This window comes from Danio rerio, chromosome 19 (assembly GCF_052040795.2).
Source record: "Danio rerio strain M-AB ecotype USA chromosome 19, GRCz13ab, whole genome shotgun sequence".
Taxonomy (NCBI): domain Eukaryota; kingdom Metazoa; phylum Chordata; class Actinopteri; order Cypriniformes; family Danionidae; genus Danio; species Danio rerio.
The window spans coordinates 13,625,127-13,645,000 of NC_141039.2; the positions used below are offsets into that span (position 1 = coordinate 13,625,127).

Sequence of the window (19,874 nt, forward strand, 5' to 3'; positions counted from 1 at the left end):
TGGTGTTTACATGTCTGTACTGCACTTCAATAATCCCACTTAAAAATTTCATGCTCCACATGTCTTAATCATAGACTGTAAAAGATATGGACGTAGTATCTGTGACGTCACCCATAGATTTCTGAAGAGAGCAAATGAGACTACAAGTAGGTGTGGCCAACTGTAGCCATTTTGCTTGTGCGTCATCGCACCAACCAGGGAATATCAAACTAGGGCAAAGAGACGCTTGCTTGCATTTTGCTTAGATGGGCTTTTCTTTGGGAAAAATGCTTAACACTTCATTACCTGCAACTCGTTTGTGTTCTGACTGCGTGCTTGGTTGTATACTATATAAATAAAGTGTTTAGACTTTAAAAACACTGTTGTAGTACATTAAGCCACTTAACATTGTCTTTATGACGTTTTTCTACAGGAGGAAAACGCAAATTACTTGCAAATACTTCAATTATAGTCTGTGTTGGTAAATGCAAGGGTATTTATGAAATCCAGGTATAAAACTGTATGACAACGTTTCAGATAACTGTTCTAGAGCCTACAGCTAATCCATCTGTCTGATTTTGGAGTGCATTCAGGTTCTGAAGAAAATTGAAAATGATAAATTATCTTAAATGAAACAAATACATTTATAGTTATGATATTTAAGTATTTTATTTCACTCACCTGAGAAATAGAGGCAGCTTGAATAGTTTGTGAGCACAAGTAAGTGCACACAGCATGCCATATTATTTGATAATTGTAGGAAATAATTCCAAAAGTTAGTTGACTGTGTAAAGCCACATAAAACAAAACAAAAACATGATGTATATGCTGAGTTCAGCGGCCAATCAGCCAGAATGACATGACTGTGACCAGCGAGACCTAGCTGTCATTCAAGTGGACATGCCCTTAACTATGCAGACCTAATATAAGTTAATAAAAAAGAAAACGGATGAGTTATTAAACAAATTCCTCCGTCGCAGTTGTAATAAAGGGTAATATTAGCTATATGCACCCCAACCATCTTTTGTACCATGTCCTTATCAGCTGTAAATTCGGCTAATTTATCATTGCAGTCAGTGAACATCTGGACTTCCTGGAGCCAGCCCCCAAAGGCGAGTCGATGAATTGCAGTTTCACTTATTTCCATATTGGCTTCACGAGGGAGAGCCGGATGTTGCTGCTTGGTTTTAGTTCAATTTCTGTTTAGTTTGATTATGACTTTTAGTCGGATTAAGGTCATCAAAAATCTCTGTTTACATGGTAGACTCTTAATCAGAGAATGGTCTTAATTACATTAAAATATTGACATTGGTAAACAGCCCATTGATGACTCTATAGAACCCTAAAGAGTTCCCCGATTTTGTTGACAGCTTTTCCACAGGTTAGTAGTAAGCTAATGTAATGTTAATTGAATAATGCAAATCTTGCATTCATGCTAACAAAAGACACATATTAATGCAATTCAAATCTAAAATATGAATTGATGTATACTTTAAACTATTATTGCTCAATTATTGTTCGATTAAAATGGCCAAAAAAATTTCTTTGGTCAAAAAAGAAAATTTCCATCATAATTTTGTTGCTCAAAATGATCAGTTCATGCATCGTTTTGGCACCGGTACCGTTTTAAAAGTATTTATTTAGCAGCAGTATCGAAATAACCCCTAACGATACCCAACCCTAGTTATTATTAGTTAGTAGTAAAAATCATTGGAAATTTTCTTTGGTGGTTTCTATTAACTGTCACTTTAAATCCAAAGTTTTCAGAGCCTGACAAAATTAGCTTAATAGTTTTCAACTTTAAAAAAAGATCATCACACCGGGCTATATGTAGTACAGCGTCTAGCCCTTGTCTGTTTTACATTTTACTCAGAAACGTTAATAAAGTGAGAACATATTGCGACGGCTGCTCCGTCTCGCACTTTTTGACTGGGTTCTGTTATGCATGCACACTTAATTATCCGAGCTCAGCCGGCGGAGGTCATTCTCTTCTCACCACGACACACACCGCTCCCCCTCAATGTGCTGGGGAATTTGGCGCAGAATTTTTTGTTCGCAGGCTTCCTCGCTCTTATTTTTCTTTTCTTAATAAAGGAGCCAAGACCTGGAGGCGGCGACAGACACAGACTGAGGGAGAAAGACAGGGAGGAGAGTGTTGAAAGTGACAAAAGATATAGCGTGATGTGTGGGAGACGAGGTCCAAATAAGATTAAAGGTATTAGGAACAAAACTCATTTCGTAGCCTTGGAGGAGAAACGCAGCCGAGAAGTACACAAGACTTGCGTAATGCGGCAAGACATCTTATTCAAAGCTAAAAGGCAAAAGTGTCCATCCATTTGGAGAGCTAATACAAACAGAATCTGATTCTGGATAATAAATTCATATCACGCTTCTACTAGGTTTTGTGTGTGTAAATTCTTTTGACTTTCGCATACAGAGAAAATCATTGATAATCTGTTCATAGGTTCATTTGTAAACACTGCTCAACTGTGTGGTATCAAATCATATCTTTGTTTGAGGATCTAGTAAATTCCACTCATACAGCTAATAATGTGATTTGGGTATGGGACTACGATAATTGGCCAAAGATAGTCTTAACAGGCCGGCCCACCTCAGTTCACGGCTGACTATATCAAAATAACGTCATTTCCAATTCAGTTTCTAATGACACTATCTCGTCTATTTCAAGAAAACAGCTGCTTTAGAACTTCAAATGTTTCTCATAAAATAGGAGAACATTAAAGGGTAGCTAAATCTCCAACACTATTCTTTAAAACATCGCAATGTCCTTTCCTGCCATATCTGAATATATATTCTGTGAAAAATTCTTTATAGATATATAGACCTTTGTAATGGCGGTCACACAAGAAATAAAAATAAAATAGGTACACCTACATACAGTAAGTAACTCATACAGTATTATATGTCTTAACACTAAAAATTAAAAACAAACAAAAAAGTGAGGTTCGAACTCGGATCGGCAGTGTTGTAATGCAACATGCTGATCACTGGTCCACAAGAATTAAACCACAGTGTTACTTTCTATTGATGGCTTAATATTTTTCTCCCTTTGATTTTTGATCAAGTTGTCTGATTTATTAATGTAGTGAATCATCTGATTTTCATTGAGCAGGTGTGATATTCATTAATATAAAATTTTCAAATTCTTGTATTCACTAAGGTGCCGCTGTAATCATTAACCTGCAGGCTGCATTTTGCTCACAGGGCTGCGAGAAAATAAATAGAAAGAGCCGAGCTGCAGCAAATTAATGAATAAAAAGAGTGATGCTATGGTCAAATAAATAAATTAATTAAAAAAGTGCGACTGTTGAGAGTGCAAGCAGCTAAGTCAGGGACACCGGCCCTCGCGGCCAAAAAATTGTCCGGCCCACCTGGAATTCTCCCAGTCATCCCGATTAGCCTATCCAAGCCTGTGCTTTAGCATGCAATTATCCCTATTATGATTAAAGACTATAGAATACACAAGACATGTCACTCATATAGTTTTGAATAGGGAAAAGTGTAGCGGTCAATATGGCATATAAACCCCTGCCTAGTACAGGAGCCAATCATCGATCGCTATAGACTGACATTTCACCGGGAGAAAAGCTCCGACCTGGGGTCTCATGTATCAACACTGCGTACGCACAAAAACTTTGCGCACGTCATGTTTCATGCTTTTGTTTGGATTTACTAATGATGAAATTAACGTGAGAATGTGCGTTGGTCCGCGCCAACTTCATGTCTGTCGTACGTGTATTTCTTGTGTGTGTTTGTTTTATTTCCATTAGCAACTCCTAGAGGCAATTGTTAAATTGCACACTACAAAGTATCGCACCAACACATGTGACAGCCATTGCTATTCATTGATAAAATTGCTACTATATATATATATATATATATATATATATATATATATATATATATATATATATATATATATATATATACATACATATATATATACATATATATATATTACCAATTAGGTTAGTTAGAACATATAAAAGCCTTTGCAAGTGTATGTATACAACCCGTAGTCTATGGCAATGGTAGTGTTGGCCTTATTAGAGGACATTGTTAAGGGTTGAATCCAAAGGGAACGCATTTTTTAGGGATCACAGTGATTTTTCAGCTGATCCAAATAATCAAGGTGTTCAAGACTACTATAGAGACTATTAAGGGAGTATGAGTTGGAGGTGGTTGGAGCTAAACTATGCAGAGCTGCAGCCTTCCAGGAATTGAGTTTGAGACCATTCCTTAGGAAGATGATAAAAGCATATAATACTTTTTGGAATTAAGGGTTCAGTTTGAATATGAGTTTACCATCACTGTCAAGAGTGCACTTTACGTATACATTTATCATGTATTAAATATCATCATTAACAGTATCGTCTTGACCTCAACCACATCATCATTTCCATTGTGTTCAAAATCTAAATATTTTGATCACTGACAGCTCATTCACCAGATCCCCCATCAAATGAAAGTTACACTAATATTTGACTGTGTACCATAATTGCTCTGCAGTAAAACCTTTCAAGCTATTTCATCACTTTTGTTTTTGTATTAGGCCTGTGGTAATTGTGAGACATCACATTATCGATGTGTATCAGACTTTCCACCATTTGAAATCTGTACTTCTAAATGAAGCAACTACATCTGAAAACAAAAGGTTTTTGGTTTTGTAATCTGTATGAAACGAATGCAAGGTACAGTCCATTCTGTCAAATGTACATCGCATGACAGCAGAAACTATTAAAACACACACAAACTTGTAAACAATGAGTCGCCGTCATTTCTGGAAGACATTCGCCATCAAGACAAAGTTGTAAATTACTTCTGAAGACTTGGGCTGCGTCCGAAACCGCCTACTACTCAGTAGGTACTGTATTTGAATGTAAACGTACTACTCGGCCGTTAGAAAAGTATGGTCTATACAGTATGAATTTGAAAAGGATGTATGGAATTCGGACGTACTACATCCACCATTTTGTCATGGTCACAGGACCTGCGTCAGCTGCATTGCTTCTTTTCCATTTATGAATTCTATCGCAGGGCATCATGGGATAGCGCAGCGTGCAGGAAATGCGCACTTCAGAATCTCGCCGGAAGTAGTAAGTCATCCGGGTACTTCTCGCATACTGATTTTCGAATTCTATGACTTCGGACATACTACTCGGCTCGCATACTGATTTTAGCGTACTTTATAGTATGGAAGTATGGGGTTTCAGACGCAGTCTTGGTGTCATCTACTTCTGAGGTTAGTGACGTGATCTTGTTCCTTTTGAGTGTGCATGCGCATTAGCTCAGGCATCTTGAAAAATGCTGGTTTTGTTTGATTTGAACGTTTAGAAAGGAAACTTATGAGACAGTTGTTGCTTAATTTTATTGGTGGTTCCAAATATGTAATGTACTCGTAAGCTTGGCAAACCATTTTGTAGATTTTGATGCTTTCCCATTCTGACAGAATGCCCAAGCATACTACCAAAAGATGTTTCAAAGATGATCAAATGATTTGCCTTAAGACCAAAACTAAAGAGCATAAAATCATCAAGGGGCAACACTCTGTTGCTATTTGGGAAACAGCCACGAGATGCCGCTAGGGTCACACGGCAGCCATTTAGGAATGAAAATTCCAATAGAACAGCAGCACGGATAATTAATGGTAGACAGAATGAATTCAAATATTGAGGTAAATATGAGTTAAAATATTATATATTTATACACCCCCATTGAAAAGCAACATTTTAAACTATATCTCAATCAAAAGAAAACAGTTTCCAAAATGTTGACAAGACTAAGACTGCATTCGAAACCGCCTACTACTCAGTAGGTACTGCATTTAAATTGAAAAGTACTACTCGTCCGTTAGAAAAGTACGCTCTACAGTATGAATGGAAAAAGTATGAATGTAATTCGGACGTACTACATCCTCCATTTTGTCATGGTTACGTGACCTGCCTGCGTCAGTTGCGTTGCTTCTTTTCCACTCATGAATTCTCCCGCTGGACATCATGGGATAGCGCAGCGTGCATGGGATGCGCACTTCAGTATCTTGCCGGAAGTAATAAGTCATCCTGGTACTTCTCGCATACTGATTTTTGAATTTTCTGAATTTGGACGTACTACTCGGCTTGCACACTGATTTTAGCGTACTGTATAGTATGCGGTTTCGGACGCAGAGCAAGTTTAATATAATATCTGTATAACTTATCACACGAAAGTCAGGGTGACAAAACAAATTACTATTTTTTTTTAGTTTTACTTAAATTAGGGTGATGCGAAAATGAGTCTACCCCACATCAAAAACTACTTTATCTTTTTGTATGGCCTCCGTGATTTTTAATGTCAGCACTAAGACTTCTAGCCATGAAATGAACAAGTTGGCTTAATATTGCAACATAGTAAACACCCTTTTTGCCTTTTTTTTAATTTAAGTTTTTATTGCAGAGAGATTCATTTCACAGCATCAGTAGACATATATGACTTTTACAGCTTTTACAGTTTAAATTCCCCAATCAGGGACCAAAGAAAAAACACAAATTTCTTCATAACAGCAACATAACATATCCCTTTGCCTTATTTTACATCATCCTAATCAAAACTATATACAGAAAAAAAATAATGAATACAAAAAAAAAAAAGGGGGGGGGGGTGAGAACATTTTTACCTGTAAAAAAAAAAAAAGTCTTAAAATAAAATAGAAGAAAAACATTAGGTTGAATGATATTTTTACCTGGTTAAATTATCTATAATGAATAAATTGAGGACCACTAAGTTTAACTGTAAAATGTGTTTTTGTATAACTGTATTGTAAAAATGTATAATTAATTATTTTTATTAATTAATAAACTATAATTGATCAATATAATTATTGTTCAAATGTATAATGTATTATTGAAGAAATTATTTAAAAATTCTGCAATAAAACACAATCCAATTCATCTTCCTAAATCTTGAATGAAATTTTACTGGTCTCTAAGGAATTACTTGATTGTTCCATTTATATCCAAGTTGTGAATTTAGGAAAGTATCAACAATTTGTTAGTTAAACTGTTAATCAATAGTCTGTTATCAATTTAGACACTGATTTATTTAAGCATAACTGATTTATTGTGCTTTTCTAAAGTCCTGAAAATAGTACGTTGAAAGTCAGTTCATTGAATAAAATTGACAAACAATTAGGAAGCATTACCATTTTTATGCTTTTAGAAGGTCTTTGTGTGAACTTGATCTTTCAAACAAGCCTCAAAAAGTGGGCGTTAACAGTTGCTAAGGATGGGAGGGGCCTATTCCTTGAGGAACACCCACTTCTCATGAGCCAGTAAAGTTCCACCATTCATCTATTTCTCTTGTTAAACCCCCTGCTTCACTTTATGCTCAGATCATGAAAAATAAAGTGGGCTTTTCATGCTGTTTCATGATGTCAAGTGGAAAATGAAGATAAAAAAGAGAGGACAAACCGCAGTCATGAACAGCTGACACACTCAGCCTGAACTTGCCAGCGGACTCCGAATCCCAGGTGCGGGGTAAATTTAAGCACTGAGACTTCTCTCTTACACCCATCCGTCCCATGATCTCCATCGGCTGAAGAGCCACACACAGATGGCCTTGTCTGACTGCTGCAGGCGAGTGCAGAGCAGGTGACATCAACAGCCGGGCCAGGGAGGAGAACCCAGACATGAAGGGTAGTTTGAGGTCTTATCTGGGTCGGATGAGTCATGAGAATGGCGGGCGATTGTGGGACGACGACGCTGAGAGAGCATCAGTTTGGTTGAGCAGATATAGAGAAAAAAAAAACCTACTGCTGCATCAGATACTCTAAGAAATATAAGATTTGCCAAACGTATGGTCAAATCGACATACATTTATGATATACTGCAGCCAAAAAAAAAAAAAGATTCATTGTTCATTGTGTTATGTCATCATCGTCTGGTAGATCAGAGACCCATAAAACTCCATCACATCTGAATGTCATTCCCTCCTTGGATCTTTTTTTGTGTGCCTGTACAAAAGACTAACAAAGGCTTATTTTGTGAGGATTAAAAAGAGAAAATAAGATGAATTTTTTTATTTTCAGTCTTTATTTTTTCTTTCAGTGATGTTAATGCAATTTTCAAAGGAATTACAAAATAATTTACTCAACCTCGTGTTGTTACAAACTTGATTTATATTAAGTATGTTTTATTTTTGGGTCACAAAATTAGATATTTAGCAAATTGTCCAACCTGCTCTTTACAAAATAAAATACATGCACAGCCCAATTCACATAAAAAAAAAAATCAGTTTGTAAATTCAAAACACAATCCATAAATACAACACAGAACTATATATAATATTTTTGGATATGTGTATTTTTGAATCGTGTTTTGAGTCTTAAAATTGGATTTGTGTATTTATGAATTAATTTCTTTTCTTTTCGGCTTAGTCCTTTTATTAATCTGGAGTCGCCATCGTGGAATGAACCGCTTATCCAGCATTTGCTTTACACAGCGGATGCTCTTCCAACTGTATTTATGAATCATGTTTTGAATTTTTGAATTGGATTTGTGTATTTATTAGTGGTGGTGCCATTATCGGCGCTATAACGCGAAACTCATATCAGGTGATTAAAAAAAAAATATCGCCGTTAATCTATTCTCAAAGTTGGATTGGGAGCTGGGTCTATTCTACGCAAGCTGTGATGACTTTCACCTTGATATTTTAGCGTGGATGTATACCTGACCGGTGAGCCGTCTGACACAAAAGTGCCCTTCTGAATCAAATCAGCAGGATGGCCTTCTGGATCTTTCACTTACTTCGAAGACAATACTGACTATGCTTACATGGACATCGGTAATCTAGTTTTTTGCCTTAATAGATAATAATATAATCAAAGTGTTTACGTGAAGTGCTTTCATGTAAGAGTTTCCTGTAATTTTGAGTGACTTTAACTGCAGTTCGGCAGTTTCGCTATCTTTTAAGAACATTTCATTCATGCCCCGTGACAAACTGGGGTATTAGACGCTAATAAGGAGTAAGGACTGGTGAGAGTGTTATGGATTTTAATAACGCACAGCAAATGGAAAGAAAAAACATTCTGCATTTCGCGATGTGTGAGTATTTGTGGTCCATTACTGACAGTCACGTGTGTGGATCATGTCGGAAAATATGGCTGAAAGTCCTACATGACAGTAATAGTTTGACTGCGGTGTTTACTTCAATAATGCCACTAATATCTGCATACTCTACATCTTAATTTCATTTCTGTTTAGTTCAGTTCTGATTTTAGTTGGATTAAGGTAATCAAAAATAGCTGTTTCAAGTTATGTAGGGCTAAAGTTCAAGATTCCTGTTTAACTGAATAAACAGTTAGCAAACACAAGTACATCTTGTTGAACATCATTTATTTTCATCACCAATTATCACAGTAGAACAGTTTCTTAAGCAGTTTGTGAGGCATTTTGGAAACAGGAGATGAGCCCCTGGTCTAATGCGCCACCTGGCATAGGAAATCCATTCTTAAAGACTTGCGGCAGAATTTAAATGAGACATTTTATTCCAAGATTACAGTGAGATTAATCTAGATTAAAACAAATTCTATGACCACCTATTGTATTTATTAATTGTGTTTTGAATTTTTGAATTAAATTTGTGTATTTATGAACTGTGTTTTAAATTTACAAATTGGATTTGTCTATTTATAAATCATGCTTTGAACTTACAATTTGATTTTAAAAATGTGAATTGTGTTATAGGTGTATAAATTATACTTTGTAAATGTATTATTTTTTGAGACTGGTCTGGCTCCTCAGCTCTTTTGCAGAAATAGACATACCCTTAAAAAATTTTTATGACAAAACATAGCAAAACTTTATATATATATATATATATATATATATATATATATATATATATATATATATATATATATATATATATATATCAAACCTTAAAGAAATAAAAAGGTAAATAAAAACCAAGAATAAAGCTAAATGAAACCAAAATAAAACTTAAAAATAAAACAAAAAAATTACTTAACCTGTTTATATTATTTACTCTGGTGCAGATATAATGGTATTGGATTGACAAAATGATAACCCAAGGGTTAGTTCACCCAAAACTTAAAATTCTGTCATAATTTACTGAGCCATAGCTTGTTACAACAAACCTATTCAAGTTTGTTTCCATGTTGAAAACAAAGGAAGATATTTTGAAAAATGTTGGAAGCTGGTATCCATTGACTTCCATGGTGTTTATTTCTTACCATGGATGCAAAATGGCTACTGGTATCCAGCATTCTACAAAATATCTTGTAAATTTTTTTTTACTGCATTTTCATTTTGGGGTGAACTGTGTTTTAACACCGGGTATAAACAGGATCAGTTTGTAGTGCGAAAAGCACTGTACAACTGCATGTTTTACATAAAATGGGTCAATAAATACCAGATATACTTCTATTCTAATGTCAGCGAGCGTAAGTGTGCAACATATAGCAGCTTTTTTGGCCAGTTTCTGCCCACTTAGACAGGAAAAGAGTGTCTGACTGAAATATAAAACAACCAGCCACAAGCTGCTTTTATTGTTGTTTTTGGAAAATATGCAGGGTAAATCTGACATACAGGACTGAACACGGAAGTAAATGAAATACTAAAGAATAAAGAAACAGAAGTAAACATCAAAATTTCTAAAACTTACCATGAAAATAAAATATGTACACACTAATGCTAGTTCAGAATATTAAAAATAAAACCTGTATCACACTGTAAAGAATCCAAAAGCCAAGAACATGGAACACAGAAGGAGATAATTTGCAGAATGGCCAGTTTGCTGTTTTTATACAATACCATTGACTATTGATGGATAATATTCTTTCAAAAAAAAAAAAAAAAAAAAAAACTCCCAAACTACAATCCTTTTCAACTTATAATGAACAACAATTTAGCCTGTTCCAGTGGTGTTAATGTACCTAAAACTATTGAGAAATTTGAATTTATTGAAATAAAGCTGAAATAATTCAAAACATTTTCAAAGGAAATCAATTTATAAAATAAATAAATATATAAACAAATAAAACATTAATAAATAATAAAAATAACAAATAAAAAATGATGAAAAGTATAAAAGATTATGCAAAATGACTTAAAAGGCACAATATTAAGCTGGCAGAAAAATGTAAGTTCTTTGCATTTAAGCATTGTTTTTATTAGCACAGAAAACACTTACGAAATTTCTACATTATAATATACAGAATAAGCTGTAGGGGAATTTGTTCAGTTTTTCTGAATATTTACGCTACTTAATAAGTAGCTCAAATAAATAAATGAATTAAAATGTAAATAGTATAAAAGCCACAAAGCTTGGCAGTGACTTTTGCACACACATATTTTTATTTCTCAGAAATTGTAAAATTGTAGTTCAGAATGTCTAAAGAGATAATGGTGACATGGCTCAGTCTTGCCTACTTGCCATTTGTAGATGATGCTGAAATTGAGTGAAATGCCTGGCTGTCTGCTTGGGACAGATAGATAGTTGTCTGTCCTCAAGCAGACATCCGAGTGTGTTCAAGTTTGTTTGGGCGTTGTGTAGAGACTGGCGTCTCAAACATGGTTTCTCATTTCCCCTGCTGGTGATCAAATCTGCGATTAACGCCACAGACGAGACGGTGGCCAGAGAACAGCCTGATACAAGCTCACAGAAATCCTTCCCACTATAATGGAAGAAGTGAAGGTTTTATGGTAGATGTTATGTCATCATAGTCTGGTAGATCAGAGACCCGTAAAACTCCATCACAACATCCCTGACCTCCTTTATTCTTCAGAGCTGCCATCTGAACGTCTTCCCTCCTATGGATATGAATTTTTTAGTGTACCTGTACTATTAACAAAGGCTTTTTTTTTTTTTTAAATCTTTATTTTAGAGTGGTGTTGATGGAGTCCTCAAAGGATGTAAATTAACATTAATTGCCAATAACAGAATTATTTACTCATGATGGATTAAACTTGTATGATTTATTTTTGGAACATTATAGTAGATATTTGTCAATTTGTCCAACTTGCTTTTTTCCAGAAATATAATTTCACAATAAATTTTATTAAAAAGCAAAACAAAAGGTTTTGTTATATTTAATTCTTTGTTTTGTTTTATTTTATTCTTCAAGTGTTTTTTTTTTCTGTTTACGATATCTATTTCTAGAAAAGAGCTGGTTGAACAATTTGCTAAACTTCTACTTTTGTGATCCAAAAATAAATCACAAGTTTGTAACAACGCGAGGTTGAGTAAAAAATTTTGTTATTGGAAAAATAATGTTAACTTCCTTTAAAAATTGCACTAACGTGATAAAAAAAAGATTGAAAAAAATTAAACTCATCGTAATTTTCTTTTTTTTTCTTTTTTTCAAATTTAAACTAACATTAGGTTAAGTAAATAATTCTGTTATTGACAAATTAATGTAAATTAACTAACTTTAAGGATCAGATCAACATCACTGAAAGATCAAATAAAGATTGAAAAAAAAATGATGTGGACTTTTTCACAACAAAAAATAATTCTTACAATAAGTTTTATTTAGCACATTATTTACATTAAGTTAATATATATAGCCTATATTATGTTTAATATAGAGCTCACAATAGAAGTTTAGTAATAATTGAGGCCTTGAGATTAAGAACCATACAGTATAGGTCCATATTTTTTACATTTTCAGTAATGATTTTTTATTTTTTATTTGGATTGATTGGATTGATGAGATGATATTATAGCTTTTTATTTTACTTGAAGATAGACAACAAAAGCTTCTCAATTCTAAGGAGTTAACATTTCTCTGTGTCAGTATTAAAAATGTAAGGTTATTGTGATTTATACTTTATCTCTCAAATGCAGAACTCCAATTCATCACATCACTTTAAACCACTTTAAAGATCTGATTTCTTTATCTTAGTTTAATGCAGTAACAAAAACTTCAGGTTAATATTAGGCTTTTCTTTCCAGTTTTATTATTATTATTATTATTATTATTATTATTATTATTATTATTATTATTATTTAAACACAGAAAATACAGTATGAACAATGTACAATACATAGACCTTCTTATAGTACAGGTAGGTCAGAAAACCATGTGTGTGTATAGACTATCCTGTCACAAAATTAAGTGAAAATTAAACACGACGGTCGGCAATAGTTTGCTTGCAGTGTTTACATGTTTATACTCGGAGAGCAGCATTTACAGCAGATCTTTCAGTCCATTATATTGTAGTGATATTAATGTAAACTAAGTAACTTAGAAATCATTTTGACTAAGGTCTGTCTTCAATCACTGAAAGAGTACTGCTGACAATACGAACTATAACTTTGCCATCTGAAAGAACAAAGAAAGAGCACTGATCGCACACACTTACCAAATCTGTAGAGACAGGACTATTAACACATACTGGAGCTGCGTCTTTTTTTAACGGAGACGAGCAGCAAATTCGGATTTCACAATTTCCAGATGTGAAAAGCTCTTGAGTAAAAAATGTTCCGTACAAACGTATTTCTGCCGCGTGTCGCATGCACTGATCCACACGTGAGTCCGTTGTACTCTCATAGCTGGAAAATGAAAACAAAACCTTCACTGCAGCACATTATAAAAGCAACACTGACGACCCGTATCTCCAAACCATTCTTATTCTTTTCCCACTTCTTTTGGCAACACAACGTGTCGTCTCTCTGCCGTCTGAACACTGTTTCAGGTACAGTCTTCGAAGCTAGCATGCATATTAATGAAGTTGCAACGCATACACTATAGAGCGCGCTGATTGGTTTGAACCAAGCCTTACTGACAAATAAATGCAGCACATTTAGATACGTAATACAGTTCTCCCAAGTACAGACGTCCAGTCTACATGCTGGAATACACGCTAAGATCTCATGGCCGTGACGCAGCTTCAAAAATTCGTTTCAAACCGGAAGTACGAATTTGCTCGAAATAACACGAAAACAACCTTTTTCACTTTTTTATGTAATGTATGTGTCCTTATAGTGTTTTTAGCAGGGTAGGACACATATACAACTGTCAACAGCTCAAAAAAAGTGTTTTGGTGTTTAGTGACCATTTAATATTTGTTATACATTATCTAATGCAACCTTATTCTAAAGTGTTACTGTTTTATGAATCTCATTATTTACAATATGTTAATGTATAGCTTCTATTATGTTCAATATAGCAGTGGTTGCCAATGTGGGCGTCGCAGGACAATGACAGGGGCTCTTTAACGCCAACTTCAACCAAATGAGACCATCTGATTGACTTGTAGAGCGACCAACCACAGTTTGTGTACATGTTATTTAGGAACAGAATCTGATATTGGTTCGAAAATAAAACAAACCCTGTGTGCTCTGAATAACGTTTTTGAAATCCAGCCAATTAGATTTTCACTTGGCATTTTAGCCAGCTGTAGCTCTCTCTGTTTGCGTGTAATATCCCTCAGACGCTCTGAAAACGTTCCATAGGCGTGCCGTCTGAGGTTTAGACTAGTCGAAGAGTAACTGGGTAGAAATGTTACACATGCGCTATAAAGTTTTGAAATATCTGTTTATCTTAGCGCTCCACCCAAAGCCAAGTTGTAATTGTTATTTTCCTGCATGTGGTGCATTGCATCAACCTGCATATGCTTAATTATTCAGTCTGTCTGGTATGCGATGCCTTCAGTTGTATAATAGTGCCGCATTGTGTCATAACAATCCTAACCATCCACCCTTGAAGACACATTTCTCTCTTTGTTTTACTGCAGAGTGCAAGTTCCACTGCACCAATGGCAGATGTCTGAAACTTCTCTCGCTGATTTGCAATCATCTGAATGAATGTGGAGACAACAGTGATGAGGAACACTGTCCCGCTGCTGTACCTCCACCTCCAGACACCATCCAGAGTAAGTCCATCCACCCACCTGCGGCTCAACACCACATCTGCATCTCTGGCAGCTGATATTGCATCAGTGTTAGTGAAGATGCTGTGGAAAGACACTCACAATTTAATGATTGGCTACCATCAAGATCACCTTTAGAACTCGAAGTTGTCATTGGCGTATTTTTTACATAGCTTTTGGGAATGCTTGATTCTGATTGGTTAGTTAGTACACTGCACGGTATGTTATTCTCAGATAACAACCGATTAAACTAAAAATACCTTCTCATCCAAATCATCTTGACCATTAGTCATTATAAATAACAACCGGATGGATGTAGGTTATACTTTAGTTAACTATTTGATTCATATTCAAATCTTCTTTCCTGCAATGGCTTTAACTAAACCAGAGAAAGACGCTTGTGGCTCTTGTCATGAATCTCAATTTATCAGTGCTTTTGTACAAATAATGTTTATTTGAGGTTTTAGACATTTAAAAACACGTAAGCACTAGCAAAACAGCATTTGTGGTTTGTAAAATACACACGGATGTCTACGGAGAGGGTAATAATAATTATTTATACATAATCAGACGATGTGCTTCTTTCACATCAGATACACACTGTTTAGGTTACTAGAATGTTTACAGTATTTTTTCCCAGTTAAACAGCCACTTACTTGCATGTATTTTGGGAGAAGTTGATGAATTAATATGTTGTTAAACCAGCAGCTCTTCACTGCAACTCAGACCAGAGGTGTGGACTCGAGTCATGTGACTTGGACTCGAGTCAGACTCGAGTCATGAATTTGATGACTTCAGACTCGACTTGACAAAATATAAAAAGACTTGCAACTCGACTTGGACTTGAACATAAATGACTCGGACTTTCACTTGGACTTGCGCCTATTGACTTGTAAAGACTTGCTACTTTCTATAAAAAGCCCAAAGATAAAAAGTATGTTGACACAGAACGCTCTATCTCTGCCTGTGTGTGCGTGTGTGACAGAGAGCATGCACGCATACTTTCGACCACTAGCGCTTTGTGGCGCACTTCCGTGTTTTTGCACCAGCGGGAAATTTGAAGATGCCATTTTCATTCTGACTCGGAGAGTGAAATAAACACATCCGCGATCTGCTCCTTTTGTTTTAATCAGCGGATTTACAACATCTGTCAAAGGTAAGAGACTTTACTACTCGCAATGTGTTACTGTTGTGCAAAAGCATTGTTTTACTGTTGTGTATAAGTCAATGAACTTCAGTTTTTTTTAAACCAAATTTACCCTCTCGTGATTTATATCATATAATTATGAATGAACATGGCTGTAATTTATGTTTTTGCACTTGGTCGTTTGTGTCAATGCGCATATTATGTTTTATCTTTGTGTTTTGCCCATCCTCTGACAGTATTTTCTAACTATTTAATTAGTAGTAACATTAATTACATGCCATAATAACTAGATATATAATTTATTTTTAAAGCTCTTAAAACTGTAAAAAAAAAAAAAAGTTTTTTGTTATTTTCTGGTGACATTTTGCAATAAGGTTTCTTTAGTTAATCTATGTACTAACATGAACTAATAATGAACTATACTTCTAAACCTTTATTAATTATACTTTAACATTTACTATTGCATTATTACAATTTAAAGTTATGCTTGTTAACATTAATGTTAATGCTCTGTGATTTAACAAGAATTAACCAATAATTTTATTTCCATTAATTAAAGCATAAAATAATGAATACTGTAATGAACTGCACTGCATTGTTTGTTCACATTAGTACATGCATAAACTTAATTAATTAATACAACCTTATTGTAAAGTGTTATATTTTTCATATTTTGGATTAATACTATTAATTTTATTTAGTATTTAAAACCTTAAAGGTATTTTTATTATTGTTGATGTTATGCCTCTTAGCAATATTTTAGTCCTCTATATGGTTTTTAATTAAATTTTTTATTGCGAGATTGTAGTGTAATGCATCTATATTGTTGAATTTCTGTTTGTTTGTTTTTCTGTATTTCCCCCTCTATATTTAAGGATTATCTACTATTTTTAAAGTACTTAAAACCAACCTCTAATAAAAAAAACAATTAACAATCACATTTTGTTTCATGAGTGTCTTTGTTCCTGTTTTGTAGGACTCTTATTATAACAGATTTCATTTGGAAACACTTGACTGATCATTCAATTAAAGTTTAACCTTTATTATTCCATCACTCAATCAGATCATTTAATTGTGAGTTGAATTACTCTATTTGTAATTGTTTTTAAATAAACTAAAAATGAAGACTTGTTTTATTCAGTTTGTTGAATGTGAACTTCTCTACTTTACATATTAAAAGATATTTAAAACCACTATGAATGTATTTAAACTAATATTTAAATTTATATAACTGTTTCACTGTGGGTATTTCTATTTTAATTTATTTATCACATTTATTGGCTATTCAAACATGAAAACAAGTTTTAGATACTTTGTGGCTCTAATAAATGGTTAAACATAGCAATATCCCTGCAGAAAAATCCAGCTTAAACCAGCCTAGGCTGGTAAACTGGTTTAAGCTGGTCGACCAGGCTGGTTTTAGAGGGGTTTTGGTCATTTCCAGGCTGGTTTCCAGCCATTTCCAGCCTGGTCTTAGCTGGTCAGGCTGGAAACTGACCAGCAAAATCCAGCTAAAACCAGCTTGACCAGCCTGGTTTAAGCTGGACATAGCTGGTTTTAGCTGGTCATCTCCCAGCCTGACCAGCTAAGACCAGGCTGGAAATGGCTGGAAATCAGCCTGGAAATGGCCAAAACCCCTCTAAAACCAGCCAACCGGCCTAGGCTGGTTTAAGCTGTTTTTTCAGTAGGGGGATTCGAACCCCGTTCTTTATGAAAAGAAAGAAAAATCTGATTGGCTCTGACATTACTTTCACCAGTGGGCAGGTACTTCAATCTGATTTGCTGGTCTCTCACGCGCGTATTCAGTCTCTCTGCGTTTGCTTGAGTTTTGTCCACACTGGCGCTTCATAATTTTCCTGCTTTTGCTCTCCAGAGATCCTCCTGATAAATTGATTATTCCAGAATGTTGATATGGTTTATATATTGCTACACTATTTAGTAACAATACATGAAAAACTATGAGGTTAAGGTAAATTCTATAATAAATACTAGTGTTTTTGAGAGTTAGGTATACTGCCTATGTTTAAGCCTAGTATTATTTACAAGTTGTTAATGAATGCTTCAGCATACTGTAGTATTAAGAATAATGAACTAATAAAATGAAATACAGAGTGTAGTTTTACTACAGTAAAGTGTGGTGAATTGTAGTATAATATACCCTATATTGTAAAAAAACTACAGCACTGGGTAATGTGTTTATATTACACTTGTGTTACCATAGCAACTATAATATTACCCCAACAGATTAATTAAAGTACTTTACTATAGTACTGTTCAAAACCCTGTCCATGCCAATAGATGTGTTCAGGGGCCCTGTGGAACAGCTTTTCCTCAAAATGAAGAGGATGACATGGAAAATGTCCTCCACAATCTCATCAATAATGTGGAAGACAGCAGAGACTAGTTCACTTTATTTTAGTTGCCATGATAAAATGGGATTGATAGTGAGATTTATTTAAAGAGTGAATAGTACAGTAGGCTATAATACCTAATCTAGTTTTTCTTTATTTTTATCACAGTTACATTTCTGCTTGCGTTAGTTATATTTTTGTTTAAATGTTTTTTATTTGATTAGTATGGTAAACCTTTTGAATGTTTAATAAATGTTTGTAAAACAAAATGCATTCTTTACATCCAACCTCTATTCTCTGTGTCTTTAAGTGTTTGAAACTGGAAATATCTCATCATAAAACATACAGCCAAAATGTTATGGTTTATTAGATAAAAAATTGAATATGTAAGTCTATTTTAGTATTTTGGTTATTGTTAATAAATAGCGCCTCAATATAAATCATATCAAAAAGCACAAAAGGAAGAGGAAACACAAGACACAAATTCTATATATAATCTCTGAGAGCACGCAGGAAAATGTGTGTGTAAGCAGTGCATATTTGAGAGCGAGAAAATTTGCGCGTGAGCAGCGTATATTTGAGAGCTCGCAAGCAGTTTTGTCCACAGAGGAAATCGGTGCACGAGCATCACACAAGGTAGAGAGCAAAGTTCTTCATTGTTATGTGAAGAAAACAACGTTATTGTTTGTATGAAGTAGCCTACTTCATTTAGAATATGTGCTACCATTTTACATTGCTGCTAGACAGATTTGCATCTTCATCTCTTTAGCACACACGAGATTCAATTGACAAAATACCAATTTCACTCAATTTTACTTTGCAGCATACAGGAGTTGTTGGTCTACTGCTGCCTCATTGAGGTTGTTTATGTAGTTTTAGTTAATCACAAGTTGATCACTGAAGACATGACATAGCACAACTAAACTTAATGAACTAGACAGCAGTAGACCTGCAATTTCTGTGTGATGTGAGGCAAAATAGACTCTTTTTTTGGTGGAACTCATTCTTGTGCAATAGGCTGTGTAGACGAGATATTTTATATATCTAAGCAATGTTCTTTCATTAAAAAAATGTTTGTTTAATAAATACAGATCTTACAGCCATACATAATCTGTTAAAATTTTATTTTTCTGTTAAAAAGACTCGAAAAGACTCGAAAATCAAACTATAGGACTTTGGACTTGACTTGAGACTTGTTGCATTTGACTTGGGACTTGACTCGGGACTTGCCTGTCTTGACTCGGGACTTGACTCGGGACTTGAGGGCAATGAATTGAGACTTACTTGTGACTTGCCAAACAATGACTTGGTCCCACCTCTGACTCAGACTAACATGGTAATGCCCATCACCCATCTATTAGGCTGTTTTAATGACAGAATACATGTTCTTACCATACCTGTCAACATTGGGATTTTAAAATAAGGGATATGACCACCATAATAAGGGAATCCCCTGATCACCCCACCCCCACCTTTAAAAAAATCCCCAAATTACTAAATATGCAA

At 34.7% G+C, this 19,874-nt stretch overlaps 1 protein-coding gene across 1 annotated transcript in view; it reads left to right on the forward strand.

Annotated features, from left to right (window-relative positions):
* Window positions 1–19,874, forward strand: part of ldlrad4a (low density lipoprotein receptor class A domain containing 4a) — a 180,273-nt gene that overhangs the window by 80,749 nt on the left and 79,650 nt on the right. Inside the window, exon 4 of the mRNA XM_087295531.1 lies at window positions 14,736–14,873. Within this exon, the coding sequence (XP_087151657.1) occupies window positions 14,736–14,873 (138 nt within the window). The remainder of the gene's footprint in view (window positions 1–14,735; window positions 14,874–19,874) is intronic.